This window comes from Rhipicephalus microplus, chromosome 5 (genome assembly GCF_043290135.1).
Source record: "Rhipicephalus microplus isolate Deutch F79 chromosome 5, USDA_Rmic, whole genome shotgun sequence".
In the NCBI taxonomy this organism is placed as follows: Eukaryota; Metazoa; Arthropoda; class Arachnida; order Ixodida; family Ixodidae; genus Rhipicephalus; species Rhipicephalus microplus.
In genome coordinates, this window is record NC_134704.1 from 13,266,070 (window position 1) to 13,290,743 (window position 24,674).

Genomic DNA, 24,674 nt, shown 5'->3' on the forward strand with positions numbered 1-24,674 from the left:
TAATATTAATTTTTGGGCTTTTAAGCCCTAAAATTAGAATTTGATTAAGAAATACAAAATAGCAGAGGGCTCCAGAACCTGAGCTTAATCTAATCTAAGCACACAGGCCTCTAGCATTTTACTGCCATCGAAATGAGGCCACTGCAGACAGGATTTGATTCAGCAACCTTTGGGTAAGTAGTCAAGCAGTCAAACTTATTGGGTAGTAACCTAAGTGTGTATATCAGCGAAAGTCTACCGAAAATAAAAGTAGTACAATAATGTCCACGTGACTAATGAAATGGCACATACATTGTTAAAAATAGGCAATCAGAAATGGTGACTTATTTCGCCATTTAACCTGTATGGCTGTTTTGAGGTACAGCTGAACTCAACCTACATAAGAAGTAAAAAAAAAAAGACTGATGGCAAACGAAAAATATTTAAATAAAGTAACAATACTTTTGTTTTACATATTGCCATAAAATATCATAACCCAAAAGGATTTTCAACTTTATACAAGCATGTGAGCATCTCTATCTCTGATAAAAAGTGCGCGGCCAACTTTACAATGGCAGCGGAAAATAAAAACGAGCAGAACTTTTTCAAATGAAAGACACAAAATACTATTATTCAAGAAGAAAAATATCACAAACAAACAAAAAAAGAGGGGGAGGGACTATTAGACCGCTCATGTATGACCTATAAGTAAGCTTTGCCAAAAAACTTCTGTGACGAACAGGAATGCACGCTTTACAGGAGCAAACCCAAGCAGCGTTTATATTGCCGACGGGGATTTCGTAGAATGATGACAGGGGCAAAAGGTGCAGCGCTCCCGTAATACTCGGCTCAGCGCTAAATTTCGGATCATTTACAAACTCGGCCACAAGTTCGCGCGTTCCTATTGAGCGGCGGCCACATTCATGCGGTCGGAGCGCGTATCACGCGTAGCGACGCACCGACAACACGCGCGGCCTCAAACGGCAGAAAAATGAAGCTGCAACGGTGCATGGGAGCGCGTGAGAAAGACGGGAGCATATTTGCAGCTTAAGGCGCGAAAACGACACGGACGAAGAGAGACAGTACACACACACGGAGCGCCACTTCCAACAAAGATTTATTTCGAAAGAGCACAGAACATATATAGACACCGCGCGCGCCGTCACCGTGCCTTAATGCGCAGCCGCATTTAAGTAGCGTAACTCCTTTGGCGATAAAGAAATGGAGGCTACGCTGACGCACAGATCACCTAATTCGATTATTCTCTTGGCCTCAATGATTAGTCTTACTGATTTATCAGGGCTTCGGGCGACTACCGCGCAGGCGCTAAAGTTAGGAACGCAATGACAATCCCGGCAGTGAATTGCGAGGTGGCCCTCTCTGCCATTTCTGACGTTGTTATTATGCTGTCTTAGCCTATCATTCAGGCATTGCTCGGTATGGCCTACGTACCATCTACCACACGAACAGGGGAACTCGTAGACCACACCCTTCTGACAAATTACATACTTGTTCTGGTGGTTCACATTGCAGGCCGGAGCTTTCCTGAGAAAGGGGTTAGTCAACTTGCAGAGCCTGGAAAGTTTTAACGGCGCAGAGAAGACCACCTTTACATCAACCTGTTCGGCAATCTTTTTCAGATTATGGGATACGCGGTGTATATAAGGAATCACAGCAAGCTTAACATTATCCTGGGGTGACCCTTCGCTTGTGCGGCAGTTCCGCGACTTCTTCAAAATCTTCTCCGCCACTGACACCAAAGTGTGCTGTGGATAGCCCGCCTGCTCAAGACGGTCAACCTGCTTGAGGAAACTGTCTGCTGCTCTGTGTGGGCAGGATTTCTTGAAAGCATTCAGCAGGCACATGTTGGCGATGCTACGTTTGACAAGCTTAGAATGGGACGAGCTAAAAGGTAGTAAAGGTTTGTTAGCACGAGGCTCATACTGCCAACATGTATGATCAGTTGTTACAAACAATCTAAGATCTAAAAACCTTATAGTCGAATCGACCGAAAGTTCGTGTGTCACTATTAAGGGCGATAAAACAAGCCTAAAAATTGTTAAGGTGTTAGTAACGACTTGGTCGGTGTCCATGAACTTTTTGTCTATGAGAACTAAAAAATCATCTACAAATCTAAAAACCCTGATGACACCGCTACCTTCGAGAAGGCTAGAAATGGTCCTGCCTGCGCGAGCTAAAAACAGGTCACTTAAAAATGGCGCTAGCTCGCGCAGGCAGGACCATTTCTAGCCTTCTCGAAGGTAGCGGTGTCATCAGGGTTTTTAGATTTGTAGATGATTTTTTAGTTCTCATAGACAAAAAGTTCATGGACACCGACCAAGTCGTTACTAACACCTTAACAATTTTTAGGCTTGTTTTATCGCCCTTAATAGTGACACACGAACTTTCGGTCGATTCGACTATAAGGTTTTTAGATCTTAGATTGTTTGTAACAACTGATCATACATGTTGGCAGTATGAGCCTCGTGCTAACAAACCTTTACTACCTTTTAGCTCGTCCCATTCTAAGCTTGTCAAACGTAGCATCGCCAACATGTGCCTGCTGAATGCTTTCAAGAAATCCTGCCCACACAGAGCAGCAGACAGTTTCCTCAAGCAGGTTGACCGTCTTGAGCAGGCGGGCTATCCACAGCACACTTTGGTGTCAGTGGCGGAGAAGATTTTGAAGAAGTCGCGGAACTGCCGCACAAGCGAAGGGTCACCCCAGGATAATGTTAAGCTTGCTGTGATTCCTTATATACACCGCGTATCCCATAATCTGAAAAAGATTGCCGAACAGGTTGATGTAAAGGTGGTCTTCTCTGCGCCGTTAAAACTTTCCAGGCTCTGCAAGTTGACTAACCCCTTTCTCAGGAAAGCTCCGGCCTGCAATGTGAACCACCAGAACAAGTATGTAATTTGTCAGAAGGGTGTGGTCTACGAGTTCCCCTGTTCGTGTGGTAGATGGTACGTAGGCCATACCGAGCAATGCCTGAATGATAGGCTAAGACAGCATAATAACAACGTCAGAAATGGCAGAGAGGGCCACCTCGCAATTCACTGCCGGGATTGTCATTGCGTTCCTAACTTTAGCGCCTGCGCGGTAGTCGCCCGAAGCCCTGATAAATCAGTAAGACTAATCATTGAGGCCAAGAGAATAATCGAATTAGGTGATCTGTGCGTCAGCGTAGCCTCCATTTCTTTATCGCCTAAGGAGTTACGCTACTTAAATGCGGCTGCGCATTAAGGCACGGTGACGGCGCGCGCGGTGTCTATATATGTTCTGTGCTCTTTCGAAATAAATCTTTGTTGGAAGTGGCGCTCCGTGTGTGTGTACTGTCTCTCTTCGTCCGTGTCGTTTTCGCGCCTTAAGCTGCAAATATGTTAAACCAACAAGCCCAGTCTGCTATTCTTACAAAAAGACGGGAGCTGCGGTATAAAGACATCACTTTCGACACATTCCTCGATAACGCTTGCCACAACCGCCACCAGGGGCCCTCCATCCCTCGCTTCCCTAGGGTCGCGCTTGCCTACCCCCCCCCCCCCTTCCCCAGCGACCCTCGCAGGGAGATGGCTGCCGCGAGGAACGCGTGACCAGCGTGGCGTCGGGCAACGGCAGCTCGGCGTGCTCGGGCCCGTGGGCCGGGCCCTGGGCGGGCGGCGCGGCAGCCGAAGCGGCGCTGCTGCTGGCGCTCGCCGCCCTCGGCATGGGCACCAACTGCCTGCTCATGGGACAGGTGGCCGCCCGTAGACGCGGGTGGGCGCAAGGCCTTCTCTTCCACCAGGGCCTCGTCGACTGCACGCGCGCCGGTCTACTGCTTCCGCTAGGCCTAGCCCTTCTGCTGTGCCAGCGGGCGCCGCCGCGGTGTCCCGTGCTCGAGTCGGCCTTCCTGCTGCTCGTCACCGTCTCCACGGTGAACCTGCTCACGTGGGTGCTCAGTGACGGCGGCCCGGACTCGCCGCAGTGCCTCGCGCTCGCGCTCTTCCTCGTGTGGTTCGCGTCGGTCACCGTCCAGCTGGGACCGACCTTTCTGGCGGGCGCCCGCGCCGCGCACCTCTGCCCCGTGCAGCCGGGACCGCACTACGTGCTCGGCCTGCTATGGGTGGGCGTCAACGCGCTCTGCGTGCTCCTCACCGCCATGCACCTGCGAAGGCTGCACCGCGACCTGTGCCGCTCCAAGGTGGAGGCGGCGCGCGTCGCCTCGCTCGTCACCGCGATGATGGTCTCCGCGCCTGGCGATCGGACCATGCAGGTGCGTGCACACGATGCTTCCTCCGCTCAAACGAGGCGTATCGCGATTCATTCGCTCCACAGCACCGCTTCCCGAGCTTTTACCCGCTGTAGCAAAAAAAAAAAAAAAATTGCGCTGCAGCTTCCGTATACTCGTGAGTAAGATAGTTAACGCCATGCGGGAATTAAAATAGAAAGAAACCTCAGCCATAGAAAGTCTCGCGCAAGAGTGATGGAAAGTCAGGGTGGAGAAAAAGCGCTAAGTGTACCGAATAGTCCATTATGTGCATAAATATTCGAGAAACTCAACCAGACATACACGTACGCATAATTTTTTTGCCTCAATGAGGCCTGCTCATCTATAACCGACTGCCTCCATGTCCCTAAGATTCTAAGGATATGCACTTTTCTTAAAGGACTATGTGGAGCGCCAGGAGCGATGGGGCCTGCGGCGGCTGCGCGCCTTCGGTCTGCTGCTAGCTGCCTACATGCTTTTCTGGGGTCCCCTGTTTGTGGTGACGCTCGTTCAGCCGAAGGCACCCCTACCGCACCAAGTTGCCATGCATGTGGCTTTTGTGCACGCCACGGTCAACCCTGCATTGCTTCTTGTGCTAGACACAGACCCACGGGGCTCTCCTGGTGCAACGCCCCTGCAGCTGCCCGTTGACCAGATGGTGCCTTTGTGAGTATGCACCCTCCTTTATGGGCCGTCTTCAAACACACTTCACACACAATTATACACACAGCGAACTCTTACGTACCTGTGGTTATTTTCTCATAATACCCAAGCTAGTTTCGAACTTTGCAACCTGTTCATTAAATTTAATTAGATAATGTTGGTTTCATAAGTCAAATTAAATGTTTAGCAGTATGTTATGGTCCTAATGACCCAAACAAAGGAAGCCATATTCAATGGTGTCTAGAATTATACACCTGCATGCTGCACACTCCTGTTACACATAACTGCTGCCTCCTTACTTGTTTCTTTTTCCTGGCTCAAGAATAGCATCACAGTAACAGAGTGGTATAAAGCGACAAGTCAGCTCATATTTGGATCTGGCATGAACTGACAAAAAAAAAAGAAATGAGGATAGCTATTATATCAGCATATACATTATATAAAAGCACTTTGACTTGGGCGAGTTGGTACATAATTGGATAGGCTTCAGCGCAATTTAGACGAATTCTGTGTGTCTCCACTTGTCTTCGTCTAAATTGCGCCGAAGCCTATCCAATATGTTATATAACAATGTCCATTAATACATGCTATTAGCATCACATGAATAGCTTTGTTTGGACATCTCAAACAGTCAAAATGCACAAGGATCAAGTTTTCAAAGCAATGCGCTATTTTACACCATTAAAACCCACACAAAATGCTCTGCCCAACTAGTCAGATCACACACATGGTACTTCTACTGACAGTATTTCACCTCTAACACACAAGTAAGCAGAAGCCACACAACATGGGATTCAGGTGAAAGGCAGAATGTGCATATCCACCCCTAAGAAAGTGCTTTGCAAGCAAGATATAAAAAGTGGCAGAGGCAGTGTTTTTCCTACCTCAGCCACTATAGCACAGTCTGGGAACGTTCTTGTAATAGCACCATTCCTGGGTGGAAGTTCACAACTTGGAACGCACAAACAAAATATCAAAAGGGTCTGGCTTTAGGCCTTCTTCACTACAAACAGGGCTGAGACACAAGATCGCTGGAAGATATTATCATGTCATAAGCCACAAATAGCATTGCAGTCACCACTGCACATTACTACCTCATATATTATCTCCTTGTTCTGGGGACAATAGTATACCAATATATGCAGGAACCACATTTCTAAAATGGCCCTGCTCTATAGAGTTTATTACAATACAGGAGACTCTTGTTAAATAGAACCTGAAGGGACCGGTAAAATGGTTTCCATAAGAGAGTATGGTTGGGTAAATGGTATATGCCAGTTTCAGCATAATGTCTTTGAAACGGCTGCAAGTATTTCCATAAAATTTTACATGCTCACAAAAAGTGCCTCTGGGTATCAAGTGACACCCTTATTTTATGCCTAGGTTGCTTATCCTTCCAATGGCCCACTCGCAAATTTTTTAAGGGGTTTACTTATTCAATGTACCTTTTCTCTGTAACTACCAAAAGGAATGTAACCACATTCAGCCATATTCTCGTAGAGACTGATAGGTTACATTTGAACTAAAAACGTATTACATTTTTCATGAAGGTTCTGTAAAAAAAATAAAAACAGTGCTTGCACAACACGACGGAGGGTTTATATTGTTGTTAATTTCTTTACAGCTTCACTATTGATTAAACCAGCCATTTTATAGTTCAAGCTGTTACTAACTTGTTATAGCTCATGCATGCAAAGTATCATCAAAATCGATTCAATACTTTTTGATAAAAGGTACATTGAAGTTGAAAAAGCTATAGAAAACGCAATTTGAGAAAAACGAAGTTTTACGTGCCCAGAGGGCACGCGGCGCACTTCACTTCATCGCGGCATTTAAAACGCTTGGAATGGCCACTCAACATCGGGCTTCCACGGGTTTGTTCCTCAGATTACAGTGGATTTTCTGGTGTCCAGAATGCAAATCCGATCGACAGTGTTGTAAAATCCAAGCATGAAACCAATTATATTAGATACAGTCCTTCCGTTTATGAGCTTTCCGTTTCCCGAGAGTCAACTGTGTTCACTAGAAGAAACTCTGGCACTGTGATTGTTCAGCCACCAGGGGAATGATGGGTAGTAGTACACGGATTTGCCTAATCTCCGTGCTTCTGCGCTTCGAATGTACTTATGGCTTCGTTTATTGTTGTGCTTTGGTTTTGTTTCATATAAAAGAAAAGACCGTTGTGAACATCATAAACTGATTTTAATTGGAGAGCTTTAAAAAAGGTTACGGTGGTGAAACATAACTGCGAAAAATTTGTTAAACTTCGTCTTGTGACAAAGTGCTCCAGGCCACATAAAGCCAAACAGAGCAATAAGAATGAAGTTAAGACAAATTCATGAACTTCTCATCATTCCCATGCTGGCTGAAGTGCTATGCGTTGCAGCTCCCACAGCACCTGAGTTCTCTCTAGTGTATTTATAGGAGACTCTATGCCCTGCTTCCCATCGTTCCCATCTGTTATAGATACGGTATGTGTCGGTCATAATATACCAAGGTGAGACTGCTAGCAATGCTGTCATTCTTCCATTGAAGCGATACATAACATATTCCAACAAAGCATCTGCCACGTCACTAATCTACTGAGCACTTTTGCAATGTCTGCAAAACAGTGCAACTGTTTTCCTCCTACTAATTATTAGCACCTAAAATATTCATAAACTGTACATCATCAAGAGTATGAATGTCAGTAGGTCCAAGCAAGTGTCAGACCTCAACTCTTTCGCTACAGCAGGAGAAAAGGGCCATTTTTACTAGGTGTAAAAAACTTTTTTTTTGCTGCTATATACTAATGCCTTACTTAAATTCCTTAGTACCAAAATGTAGCTAAAAGACTGTTCTGTCCAATAACATAAACATTGCATATATATTTAATACACACATTAAGAAAAATGTTTCGTACAGTGAAAACTTCATACAGTGATCATACAATCGACACTTTAAAGCAGTATAACATAAAAAATAATGATGTAAAGATATACAATTTGTAGCTTCTTATGTTGCAAAAAGGTTGTACAAGTTTCAAAGATTATTGCCAAGAACTGTTCTCTCCACAAAAAAAAAAAACGTTAGTGAGGCTGCAGCACTATATGGGTTATCCGTTACAGCTTGCCATCGCGAACAGCGTTTGTCTGCTTCGAGTTCATGACACTTATAAAAGCAAGGAACAAAAAGGAACAGCTTCTGGGCATAATCCTCAAAGAAATGAAGCATGAAAATAACTCTGAGATATTCCAGTAGAGATGAAGGCAAGGCAATTCAAGAATTCCTATGTGACGAATTCCCATGTACAATGCACTTCATCACTTGATCGGTACTGAAGTTCCTCCACAAATCATCTCTTTCGCGTATGCCTGTCTCTCTAAAATATGCATTCACGCATATTTGTTGGTGTAGTCGCAGATCAGCTGCGCAGTGGAGGACAGCTGGAAAAAATTGACCGCCCGGACAAAGCACCGTGCATTACTCTGAAGCGCGCCTTCGACTTCGACCCTCAGGTTTCGTCTCGAAAGAAACTGCACACGCTTGATAGATGCCGGCAAGGAATCATGTCCGTAGGAAGTTGAAGCCCTCTCTGCCACCTGTAACTAGTAATTAGACAACAAAATGTGCACCACACATACAGCTGACACTCAGTCGCTCGATGTGGCAGCTTGACTTGATGCATCCTCATCATCGGTGCTGAAATGTGATGGGTTAACATCTTCTCCAGGCTCAGTGCTGCTTTCATTCTCAAAATCTGTTGTTTATGCGCTTAATTCGTGAGAAACGTGTCGTCTTTTGGGAACATCCACACGGGAAAACGACGCACTTACGCAACAACCTGTGTGGAAGTGATGACACCCCCCTGTGAAGTTGTTTGCGCCTCATGGCGCACATGTCTCGCGCAAAAGCCGCATTTAGGGGTCGCAACTATCGCGCGATAGGTGACATTGTGTTCGCGAGTTGACCACCACTATCATCATCATCATGATTGTTAGAGCAGAAAAATACGCCGGCAATGACACCTGGCGGCAGGCAAGCCTTGGTGGCGGCAGAGAGAGTTGAGCGAGTCTCTTCGTCTGGCAGTGTTTCACGAGAACGGTTGTCTCTCGCAGGGCGACCCCGGTGCACAGCACCGCGGGCCGTCTGCCGGGGTCCTTGTGGTGAGTCTTTTTTTTGAGTCTTAAAAAGAAACTCACTTTCTGGGGAGTTTCTTTTTAAACAGTCAAGCCTACATATAACGGCCCCATTTAAAACGAACTTTCGCTTAAAACGAACAATATCCGCGTGACCATGAAAACATACATTGGTTCAATGGCACAAAATCGCACTTACAACGAACGTCTCCGAGCCCCGCCGATCAGTTACAGCAAACGGAGTCGGCGCCCAAAACTTACCGGAAAACCACTTTCGACCACCGATCAGGCATAGGTGCCCATGCATTTTTATTGTTAAACGCTGACCCTGCCTCTGCTCCGTAGTAGTTGCCGCTCTTCCCGACCGCTTTTTGTTATGCACCCCTCCGTCCTTTGTCCCCCCGGTACTCTGAACACCCCACATCGCCAGACGAAGCCCGTGTTTTCACACTGCCACCGATCTTTCGAAGATCGGTCGGCCATCTACCCGGTTTTTGATCACTGGTACTGCCGTTGGCGTCACCCGCCTGGAGTGACCAGACCATTTGCCAACATTGTCAGCCACCGACTGCATCCAATCGTCTGCGTCTAGTGCACGCGCGTACGCTACCCCACCGACTCTGATACATTTGCGATTCATTTCGTGATTAGGACTTGTTCTCGCTCACTTTGCACTCAACTCAGCATGAGCATGCCCTCTGCACGCACGCGGAAGCGCGATAACGGCTGTTAATTTGCGCGAAACGAATCGTGCAATATCGAAGTTGGTGAGGCAAACCCATTGGCGTAACAAAACAATTTTTTGACCACGGCCGCCGATTCTTTGAACAGCGCCGCGCGCACCAATCCAGACGGCCGTGCTTTGACGCCTGTGCGTGCAGGCACTGTTTCAAGTTTTTCTACGTGCAAGTAGCACATTTCGTGGACCTTTCAAGCAAGCTACCCAACCTGCCTCCTTCTTGTGTGTTTTGGTTTTCAAGGTCGCCCTGCCGCCGCATCCTCCACTCTATTGCAACTCCTTGCCGTTCTTTCGCAAATCTGCTCTCCTCTCTTGATCACAACCCCTTTGCCCGTCTCCACCGCTCCGCAACGCCAGCCACGTAGGCTCAAATTAGCTTCGTTTTCTGACTAGAAAGGGGCCCAGGGCTGTTCCACGCGTTCTGGCATGTGTTTCGCGTGTGCGTCCTGCTCGCTCTTGGTGTGTGTGTGTGGTCAGGATGGCAGATGGGAGGACTTGCACGCTTTTTCCTGCCGCTCAACAAAACGCCGAAAGTGTGACCGCTTGGCTTTGAGGGTAATCCACGCGTTAGGTGCCGCGTTGTGGAGTGCTTGCTCGTAGCTGTTGACCACCTGGCAGCAAACTTGCCGCTTCAGGCGTCCCTGTATTCACCTGTGGAGATGGTGAATAGACGGTTTTATAGTATACCGGGCTTACCGGGATACCAGGCGTACCGTCATACGTACTGGAATCGCAGTGCGCATGCGCAGATACATATGTTACCCGTACTGCTTACCGTACGTGTGGTATTTTTCAGATTTAAGGTTACCGTGTTAGCGTAAGTGTACGTAAACATAGTGGCGTTCTCGGACGCCCGCTTCGAAGTGATTTCGGCGTAATTGTAGAAAGATTCACTTTCTTCGCAGCAAACGGCTTTTTAAAGTGGCTTCACTTGCCTTCAGTTAGCTTCGATGATCGAGTATCGCGGATAAGTCGGCGCAACTTTTGAGATAGCTTCCCATTTCGTAGGCGTCTAGAGATAACTACAAGATCGGTGTAAGCAAATCGGCAACATAATTTTTTTTTCGCGTTTGGTGTGTGGTTCATATTTATTTGCTTTTATTATTAGTAAAATAAACTTGTAACAATGCTTTGCGCGGTGGCATAGGCAAACATCCTCGTTTTCTTTTCCTTTTCACTGTCTTTAACTTACTAACTATCCGATAGATGGCACCACTGTCCCAGCTGGGGCACGTAAACCACGTGAACGTTATCCCGCTAAACTATAAGACGCTGTCAACGACGAACGTTTGCTGCACAGTAACGTCATTCCCTTAACCTCTGCTATCACGTTAACCGTAAACTATAACTGTCTAATATTTCGTGGGCGGTGGTGACGGCTACATGCGCGCGAAACTGTTTTCGCAAGGTCGACTTTGTTGACGTTGGGCCCGATGCCGAGCCTGAAGCTTCCGAACAGGACCACTGTGGCGGCCATTTGTGGCAGCGCATCATCGACTCCGACCTGGGAGAGCGGGTGGGACATCTTTTGCGATGGTTTAGTTGCGGCCGATGATGATGCTGACACTGCAGAAGCGTGCACGGACTGGCGCGTTGTTAATGAAGTACGTGGCGAGAGCGATTTGCAGGAATCGGATTGCGAGAACGACAAAACTTTGGAGCCAGTGCATCATGCAGCTTATGCCACGGGCCTCGACAAACGAGCACCCTGCCGTTTTAAATGAACTCAATACCGCCCTTATCGCTTCTGCTCTTTGAAACACATGCCACGGGCCTCGGCGAACGAGCACCCTGCCGTTTTAAGTGAACTCGAGACCGCCCTTTATCGCTTCTGCTCTTCGAAACACGTGCATCAAGGACTTTTTGGGGCAAAAAAAGATTGTATTTTCAGTCGCAACTTTCTTTAAAAGCTGTGTTTCATTTACTATTTCATTTACTATAACTTCGGGATACAGCGAACGGATGCCGCGTTAAGCTCAGGTTCGTTAAAGTGGGCTCGATTGTACTACCTATTTTTTGCCCTGAAATAAAATGCAGCTGTGATATGGCTGCAGCTGCAGCCCACCGTTGCCGATGAGTAGATGCACAATGTTCCCCTTGTTCAAAAGGCAGCATGACACAGGCATTACCTTAGTTTGCATAAAAAAAAAAGCAATGCCGCATCTGATGTACACTAAACTGCTGGTTTTAAACCCACTGACATGTTTCAAAAAGAAAACACTAATGCATGTTTCTACGACGCAAGCACACAACTTTGTGCATGTACAAAAAACACAATCCTGTGTGTTGCCAATGAGGTTTTTGGAGCACCATATGACAGGGAGTTTGAATGAAAAAAGCAAAAAGCAGTACTTTAATAGATTCAAAGTTTAAGATAAGATGCATGAAGCTTGACCAGTTGAACTGTCTTCTATGCAGGTGTGCACAATAGCCACATTTACAGTACAGCATTACAACTTAGTGTTGGCTAAAGCCAATAATGCTCAAAAGCTAGTGTTTTGGCATTTATTCTGGTTCACATGGCAATGTTAAAAACTGAGATAAGTTACAGGATATTCATGCTACTTGACACATACGTTTCGAATGAGTAAAAAAGATTGACAAAACGTTTTTTTTTTTTCCCCTCTCTACCTTTGCAGGGAGACCACACTGTGATGGCCTACAGGCGTACCTGCTAAAACGCTACGTGACAATCTTTTAGAGGAAAAGGCGGCGCTTGTGGATTTCAGGAACTCACCTGCTCGAAGCTGCCAAGCAGTTCAAGTGCATCGGTGGACGTGCCGATGGGCAAGACAGCCAGAGGATGACCAGTAAGCCTGGCCATGCTTCGCACAAGTGTCGTCTTCCCACTTCCTGACGGACTTACAAGCAATGCAGCGAGGCCATTTTCCAGGCACTTCGCCAGGCCCTGAGTTATACAAAGCAAAGCAGGACACTTAACGGATGAAGCCACTCAATCTCCCGCTAACTCACCTCCATGGCAGGTGCCTGAATGTGAAGAAGTCGCAGGTCTTCGAGGGCTCTGCAGCTCAATGAGGGATCCTGCGTCGGACTGCGTCGGGGCAAAATGGCGCTGCCGACGCTCAGCCACTTCGGAGTCACGTGCACCTCAGGTGGCCGTTCTAGAGATGCCTCACCAAACACTTCTTTGTAAATGCCAAACACCTGCTCAGACAGGAACAGGGTAGGACGTGCGAGGAAGAAGAGGACGGAAGCTTTTTGTGATCTCTCATGCTTAGCCACAGCAGTGCTGCAGGTGGGTTTAGTGACATTCTCAGGCATGTACTGGGTCAAGCATGTATTCCACAACTCTGATGTATTGTCTGCCCAGCAACAAGTGTTCATTGATGTAATTACATGAGCCACTTGAAAATCATGCTTGCTCAATTGCTAAGTGAAAGGTTTTCATTGTGTGTAAAAAGTTAGACATTACAAATAACCTAATAGAGTGTGAAAAAAGTAACATCTAACTATAATTCCACGAGAATTGCAGCAGCTTGCAAAAATTACATATCCCACACTTTTCAGTTTCAAAGATGTACCGGTGACATGGCCAAGAACTATGCTGAGAACAAACATATATTGATATTCCTGCTCAACTTGGTGACCATTGGCATGGGGTCGTGCACGCTAAATCTGAAACTATTGCATTACACACTGCAAGGTGTCCAAAATGATTATAGTCCATGCAGGTCTGTCTACTGTTGGAGCGGTGAAAGCGCTGTGGAATTACGCAAACAATTCATCAGCAAATGCACAGTGCAATCTTTCTTCAGTTAACCGTCGCAAAAACGAATGTCTCTACAGTGTGAAGATTTAACTCAGCTAGTGTGGAATGAACCCTTAACGAATAGTATCAAGCTGTTTTCTCAAATATTTAATGGTCATATAGCAACACTATAAGGCAAACACTATGAGAATAAATAAAACATCGACCTCAGCTCAGTCTTCATATGAAAAGTGCATTTGTTGGTGCACCTTTGCACCAGCAGGAGAAGTTAGCAAAAAACGCTGATCAAACACCGACAATTTATGTATGAAGAAAAGTTCTCATTAACAATGTCTGTAGTAATTGAATGAATTCATTACTTCAATAATCTGAACATAAAGCCTTGTGAATGTAGCCACTGACCCTACTGCGATCCTCAGGGGTGCGCATTCGAGCTGCGTAGACAAGTCCAACGTGAGCGCCAGGGTCCGACGGACCTCGTTCCATAAGGCAAGCCCATCGGGTGATGTCACGCAGGTTGAACTCCCACGGACTTCCCGAGACAGCCCAAATCCTTTGGTTTTGCACTTCATCAACCAACTAGTAAAGAAAAAAAATGCAGTGCCGAGTACACTCTCATTAGCACACATATATGCTGTGAAGGCATCACTGCACCATAGAGGCAAGCAACTATTGCAAGGTCAACGTGTTTTTCTACTGCACAGTTTTATTTTCACTGAGTAATTGCGAGTACAGGTTTTGCAATAAATCCTGCACACACTAGTTACTAGGCATTAAGATGGCTATTGTTTTAAGTACCAACCAAAGGTTGGAAAAACACAATAAGGGCTTTTCTACATTGCTGCATTGCTCACAGTTTTCCACTTTATATTTACTACACTAAACTACAGTCGGATCTAATTTATACAAACACACTTGATTCGAAAATCCGGTTCATTCAAACTCACGATGAGGTCCTGTCAAAGCTATGTGCATTCCAATGGGCGCCCATGTCACGCTTCTGCCTTTCCCGTCCCTGCCACGTAACCCTTCTCTTTTCATCCTTTCAACGACGTGCGCAAAGAGCACAAAAAAAAAAAAAAGGTGCCGTGGAGTGTTGGTTTTCTCTCAAATGCCGATCTGCTTCTCTATGCGTGGAGACGCTCCTCCTTTCTCGTCACGTGCTGGCCATGCTGCGGCTGCGTAGCAGTCGTTGTTGTCGTCGTCTTTAGGAAGTGTTGGCGCTGGACATTTCCGTGTGCAACTTCTCTTGCCAGGAGAATGCTAAAGCCAAAATAGAAATGCTTTGCAAGCTGCATGTGAAATTGATTGACTCGCTGCAAGGCAAACGTGTGCAGACGCGCATCACCGATTACTTCAATTAATAACAGATGTCCTGTGATTTGTGAATAAATGTAAGTCTTCTCAAACTTCCCCCTCAAGTATTAGCTCAATGCACATGCGCCACTGCATGGAGAGCCCTCCGTTTATTGAGCTTTCATTAATTCGAACTTCTTTGAATTCGAACAAATTTTTGGGCCCCTTCGAGTTAAAATTATCGAGATTCGACTGTAGCATATATTTGCTACGAACAAAACTGATTTCATAGAAGAGTGGCAGCTTGAGCTAGTTGTTTGGTCATGATGAGAGCTACAGCACAAACTGGGGACGAAAAAGACAGAGCAGATGAAAATTGATTTCAACCAAAATTTAGATAAAGCTTTCATGTGACAACAAAAATTGAAAAGTGGTTACTGCAACGAATCAAGCAGATACAATAAACCAATGCTCTCCGCCCAGCTCTTGCTGTAAGCAAGCATCTACATGGAATATTTGTTAACACTTCATTAAGGCTTTGCATGTATATTATGCAGATGTGATCATGTTAGTGTCATTCCAGTAGTGGATGTCATGCTTCTCAAACCTTGCCCTTAAAAGCACACTCACCTTCTCATTGAATAGAACCATGTTGTTCAGGGTAACTTCAGGCAGTGCGGGGTGCAAATACCGCACAAGGGTCTGGAGATCACCTCTGCTCAAGGATTCTAGGCTCAACTGAACAAAGCGATTGAGAAAGGAGCGAGGCAAGCCACGCCGTGCTCCACCCTGTCTATATGGGTTTTGGCAGCCGAAGAACCGTGAATGACCCACAGTGAAAGTGCGGTTTAGCTCAGGCACAAAAACTTCGCCCCGGTGGTCAAGGCATGCGTTGAGTCCCTCGAGGACGCTTTGAGAGGCCAGGTTCAACTGAAACCAACAGTAATTTAGGGGTGAGGGAAGTAACAGTCTCTGACGATGCTTCATAGCCTTGCTAGATGCATAAGTCTGGTCATCTCTCGAATGTCTTCAATTAGAGCACATGCTTCACAATAGCCACAACTGTGATAAAAAGATGATGATGAACTACCCAACTTTATCACATTTTCTCTCTTTATATAAAAAAGCTAACAGTTTAAGGTTTTGTGTTGCCTATAGAATGCCCTTACCAAATTACAGTAACTTCAGTTGCAGTTTCATTGCCTTTGTGCAGTTTCAAACAATTCAAAATACGAAAAAAGGAAGCATATGCACGAAGTGTCACAGAGAAAAGGTCGCTCGAAAAATGATCCAAGTTTCCAATCAGAGTTGAGCAAATATTTGAAAATTTCAAATTATTAATTAAGGAGTATTCAATATGGTCCTGTAATCAAATATTCGCTATCTACGATTGAGAACAATTTTCTAAACATCTTCAAGTAGTTCACATTGACAACTGTTTAGAAGCAAATGTAGAACTGAAGCAAAAATGCACGAATTTTATCCTAAGAATACTGAACACTGAATCCGTTCATAATATGCTCCTTCAAGACAAAGTTGGGTTGCAGCATCAAGTAACAACGTTATGAAAGTAAGAAAGACAGAAAAAAATAACACTTTGTTACATGGCCCTATAACCAAAAGCTGTCATGAAAATAGCTACATAATCTGTATTGAACCCCTCATTCAGTTCCTTTCAGACATTTTCATTTCATCATAGGTGGCGTCTGATAATATTTATGTACGCTGACTCTTTGTGCTTTGAGTTCTGGATAACATCTCAGTATGAATATGTTTACAGGGAGCAAGCCAAATGGTGCTTTGTTTTGCCGTGTCACTGGCACAGATGCAATTATTGGTTATGAGAAGTTGTAAAGTATGCTAAAGATATAATTAATTATTCATACGTATGCATTTGTGCTTTTTAGTGTGCAGTGTAGTGAGCCTAGCTAATATTGGGTACACTTAGATATGAGCATTGGTTAATAGCAATGGTGAACGATGCTGTTTGTTGTTTGAAATCTATTCGGAAAATAGTCAATTTGAACGTCTCCCAGATTTGCTTTCAACATTTATGAGGGCAGTTACAGTAGAATCTCGTGGATACAGCTCTGAAAACGACTAGCCACCGGGTGCAACTATTACCACTTAGCGAGTGCAACGTTTGACCCCTTCAGCACACACAAATGTGATGTACTTTTGCACGGTCTTCATCAAGAAGTCCTGCTGTGATGTACTTTTGCACGGTCTTCATCAAGAAGTCCTGAACAGGAAACAGGAGAGCAGTGTCACCAAACCGAAAACTTTCGACGAGTGCATCGGGGTTAAATACGCGTGAGCAGCCGCCGAGTAGTAGTCTGCTAGAGAAAAACACGAAAAAAGAAAAAGGAGGGGGGAGTGGGCTATGACATCATCGAAACATGTATTGACTGCAGCATAGTGACATGAGGAAAGTAGGGAGGTCACCGTGAGGTCACTCTTTAGGGTCCTAGTACCGTGTCAATACACAAACTTCAAAATTAACATAAAATACCTTCCAAGCTATATTCGCTCTTGATATTTTGTAGATGATAGACGCATGTTCAGGGGAAACGATCCAGCAGGCTATCTAGGCCGTGAAATTTTGTGTCAGTACCCTTTTAATAGCCGACAACTGAAACACACCAGCATTTTCTTCTATATCTTCCAGTGAGACTGATTTTGGTGTGCATAGGTTGCAGATATGAAAGTGGCTAATAGCCATTGCATCACTAGGCTATGGGGGGGGGGGGACACGGGCCTTGGATGTGTGAAAATTGCAAGAAAAAAAACATTAATTTCTCAAGTCTGTTGGGAATATGCTCGGCGCATTCCTGTTTACAATGCCTAAGCTATGCTGATTGAAACAATTTATCCGAAAACATTCTATAAGCGCCAGACAAAAATTTTGTCAGCTCAAGTGATGAGACAGGGGCATAGAGTTGCACAAACACAGCGGCATTCTCAGGGGCGCTTCTTGTCTTCCTAGCCACTAACTACCACCATCTAGAAATCACCTGAATGTTGAAGACAACACATATGGTTCGGACAAGTGAGAATATAACAATTTTAATGTACGCCCTTTGCTATATCATTTTTTTACTTGATCTGCCTGTAGATGCGGCATACCTTAAACATCGAAGCAATGAAAGGCACACAAACTTTCTTCTCCCAATGTTGCCAGCCTCGTCATGGCTAGTTCTCACAGTAACACAGTGAAATCTTATGTCACTAGGCATGTTACAACACGATTTAGTTAGTAAGCTGATATTTACAGAACTTGACGATATCGATAAAACCAACAGCCTGAATTACACTGTAACAGTAAAATAATTTATTATCCCTATCAATGCTGCTCTCTTCAGAGAAAACTGCTCAATATAGTCTGTATTTTAAGGTTTCCAGAATAATGTATTTACATAATTTTTAGCAAGGATGTATGAACAAAGTTCTACTGTACTGAAATGTCTGAATTGGTTTGTAAAGCTCAGCACATTGCCGTACCAGGCTAATGGTTAATTGGACTTGGGAACAAGCGAGTCTCCCCATCAGTGCCAGACTTGCTATGCTGAATAGCTACCAGAGCACAGAATTCTTGCAGACTATGAACGGCACCACCAAATAGTCGTTTATTGTTGCAATGCTCTAGCACTGCAGCAGTTGCTGAACGCATCTGAACATGAAAAACCTCTGTGAGCAAATGACACTTTGAAATAGCCCCCACTTTATATGAAGAGAAACACGAACTCGATTGAGATGGTATGTCATGGCATTCTATCCCGTTATCTACTTATTTCTTTCTAGTTATTTCACTCTGCGCCACAAATATTTCATTAAATGTGTCATGCTCAACAAGTTTCATTGTGTTGCATGCTAAGCTGATAGAAGTAGCAGTGTGTTTACAGACTGGTAATAGTATATACAAGCACAAAAACATTCCATACGCTCCTAGTTCATTAAATGCATAAACCAGTCAAGGAAAGAACAGGTGATGCAAGTAGGGGATACTTATTGTTGAGAAGCATTGGTCTATATAAGGCTCAGTTACTGTTTTTTTATCTCCCTACAATAGGAACAAAATACCTTAATTCTGTGCACTGTTTGGCAAATATTTTTTGACACAGAACTGTTACAGAAACCAAGCTATTTTGTTGAAAGTTTCTTTTTGAAATGTTCAAACCTGTATCCTATAAGCACAAAAGTTTTTGTATTCTGAAAGATGGGCAGCTCACTTCATCTAGGAGGACCCAGTGACCCTCTCGAAGAGCTCGCAGCAGTGGTCCATCTCTCCAAGCAAATTGCCCCACTGTTTGGTTTTCCACAGGGAGGTCAGCACCAAACAAGTCAGAAATGTCCTGCATTTTGGAGAAAATGAACCTCACGCATGAGTTCTATGATCTGTCCCAAGTATCAAATGTACGCCTCATTAGAATCTGATGACAAACTTGCATGCGTAACGAAATTCCCTCTTCCAAGAGATCTGCATACAGTGCCACTATCACTTTAACCGAGAGCAAGTGAATAACAGCACGTTGTTGCAACAAAAGCTTTGTACAGCCATTGCCAACCGCATAAAGCATCAGGGACACTGACACGCTTGTTGATAAGTTAGCCAACAATGTCTACAGAAAAATGTGCCACAGGTGGTCTTGCCATACTGAAGCAACTATTGTGAGGATGCATGTTACACATACTCCCCACATCATGCACCTTAACAAGTGCTGTACTGAGAAAAAGCTGTCAATAATTCAGTGCTTTTCAAGCTATGAGTGTTGACCCAAGGAATTGCCTAGTGAAACAGACAACTGTCGGAGTTGAGATCACAGGCACATTGAGAATCCCACCCAATATGATTGTTGTGTACGGTATAGTACTGTGTGAAAACGAGATGTTGAACTTTATTGCCGTTGTGTTTCTGTGCTGTGGAGTATGAGGAAGGTATAGAGAGAGCTCGAGATATTTTGTTATAGTCAGTTCAGACGGTACAGTTAAACCTGAATATAACGAAAATCCCAAAAAAGTTTTTTACAAGCAGCTTTTCATTATACGCAGTTCCAGTAGAAAAATTTGCAAAAGAAATGCACAAATTAAACAAAAGGAAAGCGAAATGCAGAGCTCACACAAAACACTTGTCTAGTGGTGAAAAACTGCGTTACTATTGTAATACCAATCATATGGACACTCTTGAAGCGTTTTACCATCGCAGCCATGTTCCGTACAAAATCCAAATTGATAACAAGCGCCTAAGCATGCGATAGCACCTGCCTGTGAGTAAAAGTGTGTGAGCAGAGGCTACGAGCACTGCTGAAATGGAGGTCGAACGAGCCAGCTCATCTCTATTGCCTGGAGGGAGCAAGCAAGCAGACACTTCACCCGTGAACAAGCATGAAAAAACGCGAAAGGTGGAAAGGGGGGTGTCACTCGTGCAGCAACAGTGAACTTTGATTGTAAGGTCACGGTTACAATCACTGGTGTGCACACTATCTCGACAAGCATCAACACATGGCTCATATACCCTTTTACATTATGCGCTGTCAACGTGAAGAAACTGCAAAAAAAGCACTTGTCCCTGGCGTGGTCATAATTACTCACACCAGCATTTTGTAGAGTTATGCAATATCAGATCCAAAAGAGTTAGCTACCAGCCTTCCTTTGTGTAAGATCACAATTTGTTACTAACACGTTCATTGCATTGAATGCATCGTCGTGCTGCTAGAGCTAATCCGCTAATCGTGAAGGCTATGGTCTGGCGAACTAATAGCGCTGTGCAAGACAACAAAGCGCGCGTGACAGGTTGATCTCCGAAGATCCACTATTGTCACCGTGGTCTCAGACAGTTTCCACCGGTGCCTAAGCTGATATCTCCTCAGTAGTGACGACACGGTTGTCCGCATATAAAAAACACAGAGCTGATCATTGTTGGGGGTCATTCCATGCGAGTACCGCAAAGCGAAACCACGCACATGTGCACGACATCGAAAACAAAGAGCGAATGACACAGACACCGTGGGATACTATTCGTAGAAGCAGTCCCCATATGCAGCACGGCCCTACATATGCGACGCAAATGCGAATGTAATGACACAGAGCAAGATTTTCTTTTGCTTTTTTTTTTATTGGCAAGAGTCGCTTTCTTATTTGTTCTTAGTTTGAAGAAAGAAAAACGGCATATCTGGACATGTGCCCACAGCAGCAGGAATGGCGGCAACGCCAGCTCGAGGGATGCAGGCCCGTCTCGCACACATTCGCGTGCATTAACAAGCGCTCTTTGTCGCCAGGGTTTTGAGTGTGTCATGCGTGCTGCCCAAGCTTCACGCTTTATCGTTGGCAGGGCAGCCGCAGATGCATGCTCGTGCCAAAATCCAGGGCAAAATGTTTAGCCTTTCGGTGGAGAAAATTCGTTATATCAAGGGTATCTCCTGCTGCCACTTCATTACACAGAGGTCCCAAATACATTGATTGATATGTGAGGTTTAAAGTCCCAAAATCACCACACGATTATGAAACGTCGTAGTGGAGGGCTCCGGAAATTTCGAGCATTTGGGGTTCTTTAACGTGCACCCAAATCCGAGCACATGAGCCTACAGCATTTTCGCCTTCATCAAAAGGTCACAAATACATGCACGTGTGCTATGGAGTAACAGTGGAGAATAAAAGAAAAAAATGTGCGTAAAGTTGAGGAATTCATTGTATGGAGGTTCGTTATAAGCAGGTTTAACTGGATTATTTTTCTTTTTAATGATCGCCTCTGCTTCCTGAAAGTGTTACTCAACTGTTTTTGGAGATTTCATGAAAAACAAAAATGTGCTCTGTGAAGCAAATGTTGTATGCCAAAGGAAAGCAAGTTTACATTGTTTCTCTTTACAAATGTTCATAAAAATATTTGTACCATGTCATAAATTTCACATACAATGTGTGTTTCTATCCCTGCATACAGTGTTTCTAAATAATAAACTTATTACCAAATCAATAATAGTGGCACCTTTTCATTTGATATTGAGAGTATAAATTTTAACATGAAAGTGTTTTATAGTACCGAGGTCTAACACGGTTACACCGACGTATTTCTGTCACAAATATGATGTAAAATATACAGTAACAAATGGCAAAGAAAGAACTAGAAGAAAAGTTTTGTCACCGGGAGTCGAACCTACGACCTCGCGCTCCACGGCGGGTGGCACAAAACGGTTCAGCCACAGACTGTATATGTTTCAGCATACTTAATGGAAAGCTATTTATATACACCCTTGACGATACTCAGAGATCGGCAACATTTAGTGCTTATCACTAGAGAGATAGCCCAAAGAGAGCACCGTAAAGTTCGTCACCCTGCGTGTTGCGGAGCACGAACACTTCTACAGGGTGGCATTACTCGTGCTTATCTCTTAATGAAGACACTGAGTCAATAGTATATCAAAAGTGACTACTAATAGCAGTTTAATACCAACATTACCACATACTACAGCTACAATGAATTTTCAAGATGTTGCAAATGTTTGATACCAAGAATAATTTGACAGACACTGGCTTCACTGTAATTATGAGAAACCATAGAATAACAACATGAAAGAAGGCAAAATTTTAAGATAAACTTTGAGCATGTATACGAGACAATAGCTTTGTTTAAACGATGAACATACAAAAGCAGTTGTTTACTTTTTCTCAAGCTCACAGTAGACAGCGAAAGAAATGAAGGAAGACACACGGGCACATACCGTCTGTTCAGAGAGGTTGATGCGGGTAAGCTGGTGTCCGGTGGCTCTTGCTAGAGCAGCTACCAGGCTAGTTTTGCCAACTCCTGGTGGGCCCTCGAGCAAAACAGGCTTCTCCAGCTGCAAAGCTCGTACCAGTCGCAGTGCATTGGCCCGTGGCGTGTCTGCCTGTAGGCTGTAGTGGGCATGCGCCAATGGGCACGCTCCCTTGGGTCCTGCGCATGTGGACACTCTGTTGAGGCCATAGGTCAGCAAACTCGCTCTTAGGTCGACTTGCTCAGGCTCACCCAGGCTCAGATTGAGTGAGTGATACTTTGGCCAGTTTGAGTCTGAGTGAGTGCGGTTGATAAAAAGTTTATAGAGTCCGAGTCCAAGAGAGCCCTCAGTGCGAAATACATTTCTTGAGTGAATAAGCTCCACCATTTTGTTCTGAGCTATGGTTGGCACTCTACTCTCCTTGCTTAGCTTTGTCACTAGACCTCTCACAATAACAACAGGCTTCCATAAGACAAACACTACAGAAGAAAAACAAAGATTACTGACCAAACACAGAGAAAATTATAGCCATGCAAATAATTCTGCAGATAGCTGGCTGTTCATTCAGGATCTAAATGAAGCAACACACTGGAAAAGCAGTTGACAACCAAAGGGCATGTGTGTGTGTGACAACAATGACACGAGAGTGTCTGTGACATAGATGGCAGGTTAACAAATACATGACACAGACTGCATTAAAGTACCCAATGTAAATGGACACTTCAAAGGTGAGGGCGCTAAGATATGTACATATTAGGCTTGCGCAAACAGCTATTTTAGATTTGAAGCGAATTCAAAGCTAATAGTGATTTGGTTCGAATAATTTCAAAGCAAATACGAATAGTACATATCACATATTATATATAAAATAAAGGGCATATTTGTCATGACCTAACTAATCCTGCACAATAACATTAAATAGTAATAGGATTTGACTTTCGGCAGAATGCAAATGATAAATTATAAAATATTGCTACACGCATGCAAATTGAGAATCTAGGGGGCGACGCGCGTGTGTGCCTGACGAGGAAGACGAAGGGTGGTCTCCGCTCGCTGTCTGGTCTACTGGTCACGCCGCTGCTGCTGCTGGTTTGAAATATATTTCATCCACAGCCTCATCGATACGGTGTCTCTCTTCCGTAACATATTTGGTGGAGGTGGAACGTTCCTCGTCCTCACCACGAAGCTTCGCAGTGGCCGCACCGTCCAGCTACCGGCCATGGCTTCTAATGATAACCCCCCCTCAATGCCATCACCTGGAGTGCCAGCTACTACATACCTTGCGATGTCCCACCCCCGTGTTTCCGGTACGTTCTCCGCCCAGTCTGGCTTTGACGTCAACTACTGGCTCCGCATGTACGACCGCGTTAGCCTGTCTCACCGATGGGACCCAACCATGATGCTCGTCAGCGTAATCTTTTACTTGGATGGCACCCCGCGTGTATGGTACGACGCTCATGAGGCCGAGCTCACCAGCTGGGACATCTTCAAGGACCGACTACGCGACATCTTCGGGGACACGTCCGGTCGACGAACGGCCGCACGACAAGAACTCGCCACCCGAGTACAGTCATCAACCAAGTCGTATGTCTCGTACATACAGGACGTGCTCGTGTTGTGCCGCAAAGTGGACGAGCAAATGACCGAGAGCGACAAGGTGGGCCACATACTAAAGGGCTTCGCGGACGACGCTTTCAACTTGCTCGTGTACAACAACGTCACGATCGTCGATATCATAATTAAGGAATGCCGCCGCTTGGAAATGGCCAAAAACCGCCGAGTTCGGCCTCAGTTTTCACGGCTCCCTAACACGGCTGTCACGTCGAGCTATACCGATCTCAGTGCCGCACCACCTTTGCACGAGAATGTCACACGCATCGTTCGGCACGAGCTTGAGGCGGCCCATCCGGCGCCGTTTCACGCACTTCCACTCGACCAGGCCACCATGCAAACACCTCCGGCGGTGTCAGTTATTCAGGCAGTCGTGCGGCAAGAAATCGCTAACCTTGGTTTTCCTGTCGCCTGCTCAGTCTCCCGAACGGACTACAGACCGATGCCAATAAATACACCACGCCACGACCCATACACTCTGCCCAGATCCCGCAATCCGACGGAGTGAAGAACAGCAGAGGACAAGCCAAGCCAATCTGCTTCCGT

At 45.1% G+C, this 24,674-nt stretch overlaps 2 protein-coding genes across 2 annotated transcripts in view; one reads left to right on the top strand and one right to left on the bottom strand.

Annotated features, from left to right (window-relative positions):
* The window catches only part of LOC119174009 (midasin), a 213,071-nt gene that overhangs the window by 103,321 nt on the left and 85,076 nt on the right, over positions 1-24,674 (bottom strand). The window contains exons 24-29 of the mRNA XM_075894860.1: positions 22,485-22,696; positions 19,002-19,124; positions 15,403-15,702; positions 13,879-14,055; positions 12,720-12,911; positions 12,484-12,654 (exon numbers count right to left, since the gene is read on the bottom strand). Of these exons, the coding sequence (XP_075750975.1) occupies positions 12,484-12,654; positions 12,720-12,911; positions 13,879-14,055; positions 15,403-15,702; positions 19,002-19,124; positions 22,485-22,696 (1,175 nt within the window). The remainder of the gene's footprint in view (positions 1-12,483; positions 12,655-12,719; positions 12,912-13,878; positions 14,056-15,402; positions 15,703-19,001; positions 19,125-22,484; positions 22,697-24,674) is intronic.
* Positions 133-21,742, top strand: LOC142817162 (uncharacterized). The gene is made up of 5 exons (XM_075894226.1): positions 133-173; positions 2,575-2,725; positions 3,498-4,232; positions 4,627-4,892; positions 12,386-21,742. Exons 1-5 carry the CDS (start codon positions 133-135, stop codon positions 12,399-12,401), a joined length of 1,209 nt encoding a protein of 402 aa, XP_075750341.1. The 3' UTR covers positions 12,402-21,742.